Source organism: Arvicanthis niloticus, chromosome X, assembly GCF_011762505.2.
Source record: "Arvicanthis niloticus isolate mArvNil1 chromosome X, mArvNil1.pat.X, whole genome shotgun sequence".
NCBI classification, from domain to species: Eukaryota; Metazoa; Chordata; class Mammalia; order Rodentia; family Muridae; genus Arvicanthis; species Arvicanthis niloticus.
In genome coordinates, this window is record NC_047679.1 from 31,585,458 (window position 1) to 31,598,406 (window position 12,949).

The window sequence follows — 12,949 nt, forward strand, 5'->3', positions numbered from 1 at the left end:
TTGAGTATTTTACAATTAGTGGACATGTTCTAATGGTGAATGCATCATATTTGTTGTTAATTTTTAAAAATTTTCTTCATTCATATTAAATGGGTAGACATAAATCTGCCTGCTGAGAGTTAACTTCATTAAACTTTATGACTGTTTTGGCAAATTAAGTGCATATATGTATGACTCTATAATTTATTATGTATTGGACTGTATATTGGCAGTAAGTTAGTGATGAGGGATGGTAATAATTCTTTTTTATTCTGCTGTTCTGTGATACATATTTTTATTATAGCCCTTTCTAATCACAACTACTGCTATTTCCTTTCCCATAAATAGTTCTGAAGACATTTTTTCCTTCTTCACAGAAAAGCCAGCCCTGCTCTCACAGTTCACTGAACTTTAAAAAAAAATATGTGTTTCATGTGTATAGTTGTTTTATATGCATATATTTCAGTGCATTGCCTGTTTGCCTGGCACCACAGAGGCCAGAAGAGGGTATTGTGTCCCCTAGAACTGGAGTTACAGATTGTTATAAGCTGCCCAATGTGGGTGCTGGGAATCAAACCCCAGTTGTCAGGAAGAGCAGCCAGTGCTATTAACTACCAAGCAATCTCTCCATCCTCAGAATTATACCTTCTTTAAAAGTAGTCTTGAAATACTTTTAATAACTATGACTCATAGGTCTAGCTCTTTGCTAAAATTGTGGTTTGACATGTGGCCTAATAAACAGTCCTAGTTTTGTGGGTGACTATTAGTAATTTATAAGACTCTTTACACATGAGATAAAGACTAAATTTAACACTTTCTACATTTTAGTCATGAAGAAGGTGTTAATTTTGCTGATTAAACTGAACACTATTTCTACTCACATTTTTTCCCACATGTCCAGGAGCAATTTTCTGCTTTTGAACAGGACTGATACTAACTTCACCCTCAGATAGAAATAGTATTTACCATATCTCAGGATTAGTCTGGAAGAATGTCACCTCACATTCTGCTTGTACCATTAGATGTGAATAGTTACAGCACCATTAAAGGAACAAATAGTTTATACCATTTATTGCATATTAAAAACAGGAGTTAGTATGGAAATTATGAAAATAAATCTTTGTAATATACAAATATTTGTAGAACTTTTGAAAGAGCTCAGTGAATTGAAGGTTATAGAACACACTGAAGCAGTCTGATGCAACATTTTTTGGGGGTGTTTATGCTCCAAAATTATTTTCTAGGTAGGAAAAACATCGTATCTCCATGGGATAGGAGAGAACTTTCTCCATTTGGCTTCAGTTATGACCTCCCTAAAATTTATGATATAGCTTTGGAAGAAAGCAGTTATATTTTCTAGCATCTTAATTCTCAAACAGCTTATCGTCTACACTGTTTGGATAATTCTGAACATTTTATCATTAAGATAGTTAGATGTTGAAACTTAGTACATTGACTACATGATATTTTTATCCATGTCTTCATTGACCCTGTGAAGGCAGGGAATTGATGAACTTCTTGTAGAGAAGGATGGAAGGAGTCAAATAAGTTGGGTAATCTCAGTGCCACACAGACTGTGAGACCAGGGATGGATTCTGGTATGATGAAGCACTGGCCACAATGAGAGAAGGGGGAATCTCAGGGATATGTGATCAGGAGGCTGTGCTGAAAGAAGCCTTGGAGGTGTGTGTTTGCCAGAGTTGGTGTGAAGGGAAGAAACAGAAGGGAGCAGATATTGTCTAGAGATTAACAGTATGTTTTCTGTAGTAGAAGGTTTAGGTTTGAATTCTGCCTTTCCTACTCCCTATTTATTTGATCTTGTGTAGATTTATGTTCCCCTTGGCTATTTTTTATGTATGCAATTTTTAAATTATATCTTTTATTATTTAAAACATTTTAAAATTTACATATATTTTGATCATATTCTTCCCCTCTTCCAATCCTTCCAGATCCTCCCACCAACTTTAAATCCTTTAAAATACCATAGAAACCCAATACAACAACCCCCAAAAGGAAATATCACCCAAAAAGAAAAATAGAAAAAACAAACAAACAAAAGCCACAAAACTATAATTAAATAAAAGCACACAAAATATTTAGGGTTCATTATATGCTGGTCTGCTATTCCTGAGCATGAGGCCCATCCTGGAGTGGTTTATATACCCAGTGTCACTCCATTGGAGAAATCTGATTTTTCCCTCTCCCAGAGGGTATATGTGACAGTTCAGTTGTTAAGCTGTACTCTAGTGTCTTAGGGTTTTACTGCTGTGAACAGACACCATGACCATGATAAAGACAACATTTAGTTGGGACTGGCTTACAGGTTCAGAGGTTCAGTCCATTATCATCAAGGTAGGAGCGTGGCAGCATCCAGGCAGGCATGGTACAGTAGGAGCTGAGAATTCTACATCTTCAGCTAAAGGCTGCTAGCAGAATACTGACTTCCAGGCAGTTAGGATGAGGGTATTAAAGCCCATACCTCAGTGACTCACTACTCCAACAAGGCCACACCTCCCAATAGTGCCACTCCCAGGGCCAAGCATATGCAAACTATCATCATGTCTAGTATGAAGGTTTATCTCTCTCTCTCTCTCTCTCTCTCTCTCTCTTTCTTTCTTTCTTTCTTCATCCATTTTAAAAAATGTAACAAGATCAAACAAAAACTATCACATTGGAGTTGAATAAGACAAACAGAAAGAAAAAAGCCCAAGAGAAGTTACAAGAATTAGAGACACACTAATTTACTCATTCAGGAATCTCATAAAAACACTAAACTAGAAGCCATAATGTAAATAGATATGACCTGGTACTGACCCATGCAGACTCTGTGTATGCTGCTTCAGTCTTTAAATTCATATAGGCTTTGCTCATGTTGATTTAGAGGGCCTTGTTCTCTTGGTGTTCTCTATCCCCTCTCTCATACATTCTTTCTGCCTCCTCTTTCATAAGGTTCCATAAGCTCTGAGGGCAGGAATTTGTGAAGAAGAAGTTGTATGAATTTAAAAGCACTTACTTGACCCAATGTCTGGCACATAGTAGGTTCCCTATAAAAGATAACCTCATGGGGGGCTGGCAGGTGGCTCAGTGTTCAAGATCACTGGTTGCTCTTTCAGAGGATTGGGTTCCATGAGCCAGATGCCTACACAAACTTGTAACTTTAGCTCTAGAGGACTTGGCACCCTCTTCTTGCTTCCTCTGGCTTGAGCACACACACACACATACATACTTGTGGGCCAAACACCCATACATATAACATTTTTAAAAGGTAGTCCTGTGCATCGAAATGAGAACTGTTGCGACTAAGAATAGCATCTCTAGGCTACAAAGTACTGTAGAAGGCGATCCAAGAAACTTACCTGGATAATTATGTGTCATTGGTAAATATTCCCAGTAAGGATATGGGAGGGTAGTGGTTATGAGCATGAACCTAGGAATCAGAATACTTAGAATGAAATTCTCAGGCTTTCACTTACTACCCGTGGGACCTGACACAGATTATGTATTTTCTCGGTGCCTCAATTTCATTATCTGCAAAATTAATGATAGTAATCTCTCCTATACAGGATTGTCATAAGGACCAAATAAAATGTTCAGAGCCTGCACTGGCACATAAACACAAACATGAGCATTAGCTATGACATATTCAATTTACAGTTATGATAGTGGTAGATTTTTTTGTCCATTTGTTTTTGGTCTGGAAAAGTCAAAGTCATCATGAATTAATGCATGCAGTATCCAGGTCCCTCAAATTGATTTAAAAGGCTACATAGATGGAACTGGCCCAAGCCTTAATCCAATCAGGCAGCATTCAGAGCTTGCTCGCAGTCCTTAGTTGATCAGGTTTTGTTGGCAGCCTGCTGCTGTCCAAATTGAGAGTTCCAGATTTAAGGCTTCACCGAACACAGTATCTTTTGTGAAAAACCAGATATCAAACAGTATACATTTCTCCAGGGTCTCAAAAGCAGCCACCAGCTACCAAGATTTTTAAGCACTTTTGTGAAGAAAAGGTTTGCATCTGACTCATTGCCAAAACAGATTGAAATTATACCCAAACATTTTTACCAGTTTAAAAAGCCAATGGTGAACAAAATCAAAATACATGTGTGTTTAGAAACTGATAGAGAAAAATGAATGAGCCCAACCAGAAAAGTGTTTAAGGGATGACGCAATTGTAAATCACGGCACTGAGGTTAATAGAAAAATGTCTGAAATATCCTGGGTACACAATAGGACTGTGTTTTCAGTTTTAATAAATATGTAGATAAGGACTACTAGAAAGCCTATGAGCAATTCATGCTAGTATAAGCTCTGAGCATAAGGAGCTGTTAGAAATGAAAAGCAGCTTGCTCAGTCTGACCCAGGTGAAGATATGATTCATCAGGCACAAATCTAAGAGGAAAGGAGAGTGATTAGGAGATGGATCAGAGGGAGGTCAGGGAGAAAGGGTGCAAATTGTAGTTGAGCTCACATGAAGATAAGAAGAAATGAAAAGAGTTGAGAGGCGAATGTGAAAAAGAATCAGAGAGTATCATTTCCCCTGTGAGAATGACAAGGTAAATTGAGATACTGTGCCATGCATTTCTGAACAACAGTTTTTCTGCAGTCTTTGTTAAGAGCAAGAAGAAATGAACTACCCTTCATTTGAAATGATATCAGTATGAAGATGAAGGGAAGCATCAATCAGTATTCAAATTAGTCTTATAAAGTATATATTCTATTTTGTTGATGATTAATAGAAGTAGACAGAAAAGTGAGTTTTTATTAATTTAGAAAAGAGCAAAAATGCATACACTGGGTATTTCAATCAGAGGAAATAGGTTGGAAGGTGGAGGAAAAAAGGAAAGTTGAGGTAAACTAGACATTAGTAACTTAAGGTTTTTCTCTGCTGTAGCCATGGTCTGTCTCTGTTTCTTTCTCTTTATGTGTGTGTGTGTGTGTGTGTGTGTGTGTGTGTGTGTGTGTGTGTGTGTGTTTGTGAATAATAGTGTCATTGCAACCCAGCAAGAGTGTGATGATTTTTGGGTGGAATACTCCATTAAAACATTATGATAATTATCCACCCATCCTTTGGTAAAAAAGTGCTCTCAGCTATCTCAAGTAACTTATAGTTACCATGGCATTGGAGAGCTAAGAATAGGCACAGAACATGGAATGCCATGGTACCCTCAATCTTCTAACCAGGCCTCCTTATTTCTCACACAGTAGTTTTATCTGGAGTGTTTTACTGGCATGAGCAGATAAAGTGCTGCTCTCCCACCCTAGCATAGAGGCAGGACATGTTTTGAGGATTTTATGGTAATATTGGCTGAGGCTCTCAGTCACCACCACATGGCTACTTATGGGGAATTTCTATGTTATATATATATATATATATATATATATATATATATATATATATGGTTAAACATTTGAAACACACCCCTGTATGTATACATATATGTTTACACCCATATATGTGTGTGTGTTTGTGTGTGTGTGTGTGTGAAAGAGAGACAGAGACAGAGAGACACAGAGAGAGGGACAAAGACAGATACTTCTCATCAAGGTCACATGAACACATCTATCTTTTATTTTGATCCACTATTTAAATAAAGGAAATATAAATTCAAAATATAGCTTCAATTAAGCACTCAGAAATTTCTTTGATATTCATACAGCTACGTGGACATATCTCTGAGCATCCTTAAGTAGAATTGAGTTAAATGGGAGATCTTAGCTTCTGTTGTTATAGGCAGTGTCTTATAAACATAGCCTTACTTTTCAATCAAACAAGCAAACAAACAAAAACAAAACAAAACAAAACAAAAACCCAACAAAAAAATCCTGAACACATTGCCTTGTTCTCCTTGTATTGCACATCTTTCACCTAAGTTGAATAGTGGAGGAGAATGAAATGATAACTTTATTCTTCTACTTAATTGGTGGATATTGGTACTTTGCATCTAGGCTAGCATCTCCAAGAAGGGGAATCCATGATATATTTTTAACAAGCTGGATAGCAGTTCCAAAATGACATGAGAACCCCAACTAGTTCCACAAAGGTCACTTAGTTAAAGGTCAAAATGGAATTGATTTAAAGTCATTATCAATCTGTCCTTGATTTTCTTTAGTAGCTGAAAGGACAAAAGAGGCTTTTGACCTAATTGTTTCTTGTAGAGCTTTAAAAATTTCAGAGTGTTTGTGAACATTCACTTTTGCTTCTGTCTGTACAACAAACAAAGCTTTGTCAAAGTTTGCTGGATTTCCAAATTTTTCTCATTAATATGCAATGTGAGAAAATTTAAATGATCAGAGTATCAGAAGGTGGAAAATTTTGGAGGCAGAGGAAAGGAACAAAAATCATCCACAGTACTGGTACTTCAATATAATTCTCCTGTTAGAGTCCATTGCTACTTTCTGTCTCTATAGCTGTCATTTGTGTTAGCACATAATTTATGCTTTTCCTTTAGAGTTAACATTTTGTGCTGTCAATTTCTCCCATAGACATTTGCTAATATTCCTTTAACAGCTCTACAGTATTGCACTGAGAAAGATGCTCACTCCCTCTGCTTCCATATAAGCACCAATTCTTACCTTCTCCTTTGTTGTTCTCTCTTTGTTGAATCACTGAGATTTCCTATTTGAATCAAAGAGAATAACACTAACTTAGGAGCCAAATGGTTTAGAATGTGTAGCTTTATCTGGCTCCACAGTCTCTAGTTTCTGCCTATCAGATGATGATACCAATGATGGTTCACTCTCTATACTTGAACAACAACAATGACAACAGCAACAAACCACGATGTGTTCTTGTGAACTGTGTAACACCATTACTTGTGATAGCTCAATTAAGCCAGATTAATAAATTATAAATATTCTCAGTTTAGGAATTAAAACAATACAAATGTATTATTTGGAAGATAGACAAACTAAGCTTTCAAGTCCCAGTCCTCCCATCTCAGCCTCCCAAGTGCTGTGATTACAGGTACATGCCATTAAATGCCCAGGAAGTTTGGGAATGGTTCTCTCTCTAAAGTCTGTAAATCAACTTAGATACAAGCTTTTGGTTTTATAGGTTTAACAAGGATGTAGTGAAGTTAGCAAACTCAGTAAAAAACTGACCCCAGGAGCTGGAGAGATGGCTCAGAGGTTAAACGCACTGGATGTTCCTCTAAAGGACCTGGGTTCAATTCCCAGCACCCACATAACAACTCACAACTGTCTGTAATTCCAGTTCCAGGGGATCTGATGCCCTCTGTGTGCACCAGACAGAACATCAATGTAAATAAAAATGAACAAATCATTTAACAACATTAAAATTGACTTCACTAATATGACAAAAAATGATAATGTATATGAAGGATAATCTGAACTCAAGAACATATCTGAATTTTCTATTAGTTATAATCATATTCTTAAAGTCCTGGATGTAACCTTTAGCCCTATGGCCCAGAGATGTCTTAGGACTGCTAATTAAAATGGCTTCCTAAAACATGTTTTCTATTTTTACTTTAGGCTAAGAGAAATTCTCTATCTTAAAATAGAACTAATACTAATATTTCTTTCTATTATGAAACATTTCTAATATTATCACATGTAAAATAGGTTAAGGGTTTATATTCAAAAAATATTATCAAACTAATTTTATACATGTATTTACATATGTATTATTATTATTATTATTATTATTATTATTATTATTATTATTATTAATGAGATGGAGGTGGCACTATGTTGCCCTGGTTGGCCTCAAAGTTTTAGGTTCAAGTAATCCTCCTGCTTTAGCATCCTAGGTACCTGTATGAAAGGTGTATTTCACTGCCTGGCATACAGAAAAAATGTTCAATGAATAAAATAGGTACATTTTAAGTTCTATATATAATGATTTCTGATTTAAGCTTCTTCCCCCATTTTTATCTCCTTCAAAATATAGATACTATCTTAAATTCAATCTTATTGACATAAATAATTATGTCAATTATTTTGATTCATAAATGGGTACACAAACAATATGTAATATTGTTTCCCGTTATACACTTGATCTTAGAGAAAAGACTGAGAAGCGTTTTAATATGTATTTCAATTTGTTTTGATAATAATACAATATATTTGATTCCCCAACTCCTCCTACAACTTCTCCACCTTCTGATGTTTTTCCATGAAAACTTTAAATTTTCTCATACATATAACTTGCATTACTAACCTTGTTTTTGAGAGTATTTCATGTTTGTGCACATAGGACAATCATTTAAACTTCTGTATTGCTTTTTATTGTGCAACCATGCTATACTTTATTTATCAGCCCTGTCTCCTCAGCCTACGTAGTTTTAAGAAGGGGCAATTTGGAGTCACTGTCTTAAATATTTTGGTTAAGCAGAATGGCACTGTTGCCAGGAATCCATGTTTTCACTTCCTTCATTCTCAGTGTATATTCAGTTGTTTTATGCCTGGCTTAAAATTTTTGCCTTGCCCTCTGGGAAGATTATTAACATGACTCATTGTGATGGTTTGTATATACTTGGTCCAGGGATCAGCACTATTAGGAGGTGTGACCTTGTTGGAATAAGTTTGTAACTGTGGGCATGGGCTTTAAGACCCTCATCCTAGCTGCCTGGAGGTATTCAGCTATCAGTCTTCAGATGACGACGATGATGATGATACCCCTTCAGCTCCTTCAGTTTTTCTCTAACTCCTTCATTGGGAAGGAGTTTGCGGCTCCATGAGAAGAGCAACAATACCAACCAACTAGAGTTCTCAGGGTCTAAATCACCAGCCTGAGAGCACACAGGGAGGGACCCATGGCTCCAGCTATATATGTAAGGGAGGATGGGCTTGTCAGGCATAGATGGTAGAAGAGGTCCTTGGTCCCATGAAGGCTGGATGCTCCAGTGTGGGAGAATTTGAGGGTGGGGAGGTGGGAGTGGGTGGATGGGGGTGCACCCTCATAGAAACAGGAAGAGGGGAGATGGGATAGGTGGTTTGGGGGGAGAATGGGGAAAGGGGATAACATCTGAAATATAAATAAATAAATAAATAAATAAATAAATAAATAAAATAGAATGAAAAAGATGATAATAGTCTGAACTTCTCAACCTGTAAGACAGTCCTAATTAAGAGTTGTCTTGTTCATGGTGTCTGCTCACAGCAGTACAACCCTAACTAAGACACTCATTAACAAGAAATTTCTTCTGAGAGCAATTCCTGCTCTATGTTCTGGATCAGATAAATGTGAGCTAGGCATTGGCCAACAACCAGGTTACCTATTAAGGTTCTAACCATCATATTGAATATTTACATTTATATTTATAATGCAATGTCTGTGGGTTTCATACATATTCACTGGCTGTATTTCAATTTTTTACTTTAAAAAGGACTACACTATTGGCTCAGCAGTTGAGATTATTTGCTGTCCTTGAAGAGGTACTTGGGTTTGGTTCTTAGCACCTATACTAGGTGGCTCATATCCAGTTCCAAGAGATTTGATGCTCTCTATTGCCTCCGTGGAACATGAATGCATATGGTGTACACATATATCTACATACTGAGGTACACATATACATGCAAAGTAATAAAAACTATGGTTTAATGTTATTAAAAAAGCTATAGTTAGTAAGAAATTATTTTTGAGTTTTAGATTCAGTTAATTTTTTTGAGTAGCTTAGGGTGTTTTCTTTTTTAGTGTTTTAAAGAATGGGAGTTGTATGCATGGCAGTGGTGGCATATGCCTTTAATCCCAACACTCAGGAGGCAGAGGCAGACAAATCTCTGAGTTCAAGGCCATCATGGTTTACAGAATGAGTTCCAGGACAGCCTGAGCTACACAGAGAAACCCTGTCTGAAAAAAACAACCAACCAACCAACCAACCAACCAGCCAGCCAGCCAGCCAGCCAGCCAGCCAACCAACCAACCAACCAACCAAAACTAACTAAGCAAAAAAATGGTGCATAATCAGCATTCTGTCTAGTTAAAAATGAGACTCTCAATGGATACCACCTATATACATATGAGAAACACTTATTCGACTTAGTGTGTTATAATGAAAAGAATAAATGAAGTTGGAAGGAAGATGGGAAATATGTCAAAGTGGTTGGGGAGCTAAAGGGAGGAAGTAGGAGATGGATATGACCAGGGTGCATTTCATATATATATATATATTCATACCTGTATGAAATTTTCAATTAAAAATTAAAAATCCACATTTGCACATAGTGTTCATTTTTCTGAAGTCCAGGCTCTCAGTAGCTTTCTTAACACTAAACAGTCGGTGTTCATTAGAAGGGCAAGGTATAAGTCAAAGGTCTGAGAGAGCAGAATGTTAAGGGTTTGGGAAGACAAATATGACACACTTTCTCTTATTTGTGGAAAGGAAAAATATAGCAGAAGTGGGAGATAATATGGAGTAGGAAAAGGACCAGTAGGAATAGGAGAGAAATAAGTGTAGATAGATAATAAGGTAAGAAAAATATGATCAAAATACCTTATATACATGTAAGATAATGGCAGTGAATCCTACTCTTTTGTGCAATTTTTTATAGCTGAATAAAAACAGTGAGCACTTTTAGAAAGGGATTTACTTTTGGTTCTTACTCACATAGGTTTTTCTAATTAATGGTGGTTACATATCTATTTTACTTTTTAATTTATTATGCCAATGAGAGATTTTAGAAGCAATGCTTTCAAGATCACTGCAAACCATTGCTTTTTACCATAATACAAGCATATTGCTTTTACCATAATACAAACATCAATATAATACATAGGTGAAGTAATGCTAATTTTGGATGGCATATAGCAGAATTGAAACTGTTTGTTATTCTTGTTCCAGGAAAAAGAAAACTGACCAAATAGCCCATTATCTTAGTATATAACATCGTTATGACTCCTCATTTCCCTTTAGTCCCATGCAGTTTATAATCTGTGATTTGCCTCTGTAATTTTGCTTTTTGGTAATTAGATTCTTTCTTAGTGTTAATAGATAAATCTTCTTTAATAATTAAATTATTTTGGCAACTCCATTGCACTTAGGGTGGAAAATAAGTTTGTGAACTAATTCAATTTTCTCATTTATAAACAAATGCCAATTACAGTAAATTGGATTTTAACTTTTGACTAAATCATCATCTATAAGCTAAATGAGGTTTCAGCTGAATACTCTGAATGTGATTAGAAGAATCTTATGTGACATATAAATTTAGAAAGGATCAAGAACTTGTGAGCCAAGAAATTTCAGATCTGAGATATGTCTGGCAAAGTTCAAAGTGGATTTTCCAATTATAAAGTAAATGGAACACATAGTAAATAACTGAAGCTTTTCTTGTTTTCTTCCCTGTGATCCAGAAATGACCATATTGATTTTTGAGCTTTTTATGTTAAAAGAAAATCACTGAGATTAAATTTCATGGCTTTGTAATTCTTGAGTTATGGCTGAGTGATGTGAGGGCTGTAGCTTCTTTTCTGGCTGCTCCTTGGTGGGCTGAAGTCTATTTTTAAAACCATCTCTTATCTGCATTTAGAACAATAATGATGTGATTTGTTTTATGCAGATCAAATTTTCAGAATCGGACTACTTTGGCAACGTACTGCAAACCCGAAAGTATTTAGCACAGTCTGATTTCTTCTGGCTAAGAAAAGCTGTTCCCAAAACAGAGTGAGTATTTTTAAAAAGTGAAATAGATAAATACATTGGTGGGAAGTGGAATCACTTTAGATTAAACTCTGTAATTCTCCTCAACCCAGGGTAGTTAGCTTGCCAGTTATTTTGTTTTATCAAAATTTGTGCCATGGATTGCCAGCTCTCTTTTCTGATCTTATGTGGTACAGAACTTCCATCTATTACAGAGCTCCAAATCTTAGCATCAACATGTATTAGAAGAGTGCTCATTAGGATGCAAGTGTTGAGGCTATTTCTAGCTGTAGTTATAAATACATATACAGATAATACTTCTATATAAATTTCTCTACATTTTCATACTCAGGTAGAAATATTTGAAGTTAGTAAAGAATGAATACTTTAGCACTTAGTATGAATAGATATGTATACAAATTTATGTAATTAAGAAGCAAATAAAACAATGATTCTCAACCTGTGTGTCATGGCCCCTTTGGTGGGGTGTCAAATGACCTTTTCACAGGGACTACATATCAGTTATCCTGCATATCATATATTTGCATTATGATTCAGTTATGAAGTAGCAATGAAATAATTTTATGGTTTTGGGTTACCACATCACGAGGAACTGTATTTAAGGATTGCAACATTAGGAAGGTTGAGAACCACTGAACTATAAGATACTGAGGTAGTCCATGTCAAAGAACTGAAAGCTGTATCATTTTGAACCAGTAGCAGTTATGGTTTATTTATCTTTTTTTTTAATCTGCTATAGGAAGTTTTTCTACAAATAGGAAAATATCCTTAACAACTTTTAAGCCCATGTCCAGTTAGCCACTCTTGGTGTTGATCTTAGTAGTGTTGTTGTTGATGATGTTAGCAGCTAAAATTATGGTTTATTAACAATATTTGGTCCCTTTAAATGTATGGGTCTTTGTATGTCATCCATATGTATGTGTTTCTGGGTGGTGGTGTTTGTGACTGACTGCACATTCTCAAGGAGGCCAGAGGGGGGACATCAAATACTTTCCTCTACCATTACCAACTTTATTTTTGGGACATGTCTTTCATTGAACTTGCCACTATTTTTTCCAGTTAGTCTAACTAGCCAGTAAACTTCTGGGATCCATCTGTCTCCTCTTCCTCAATGGTGGATTGCAGGCATGAGTAGTCATGCCTGGCTTTCATGTAGGTGCTAGGGACTTGAATTCAGGTCCTCTATCTTTAATAGCAAGTGTTGTTTTCTATTTACCATCTACCCAGTCTGTGCTTTGCAACTACAACATTTCTTTTATAAAATAGTTCCTATTTTATTTGTAGTCATTGTTATCATATTTTGGTTAATTCTTTGAATATACCTTACTTCTTTAAACTATATTATA

The 12,949-nt window shown here is 35.9% G+C and overlaps 1 protein-coding gene across 1 annotated transcript in view; it reads left to right on the forward strand.

The window, feature by feature from the left end:
* Nucleotides 1–12,949, forward strand: part of Phex (phosphate regulating endopeptidase X-linked) — a 214,456-nt gene that overhangs the window by 134,926 nt on the left and 66,581 nt on the right. The window contains exon 14 of the mRNA XM_034485262.2: nucleotides 11,503–11,606. Within this exon, the coding sequence (XP_034341153.1) occupies nucleotides 11,503–11,606 (104 nt within the window). The remainder of the gene's footprint in view (nucleotides 1–11,502; nucleotides 11,607–12,949) is intronic.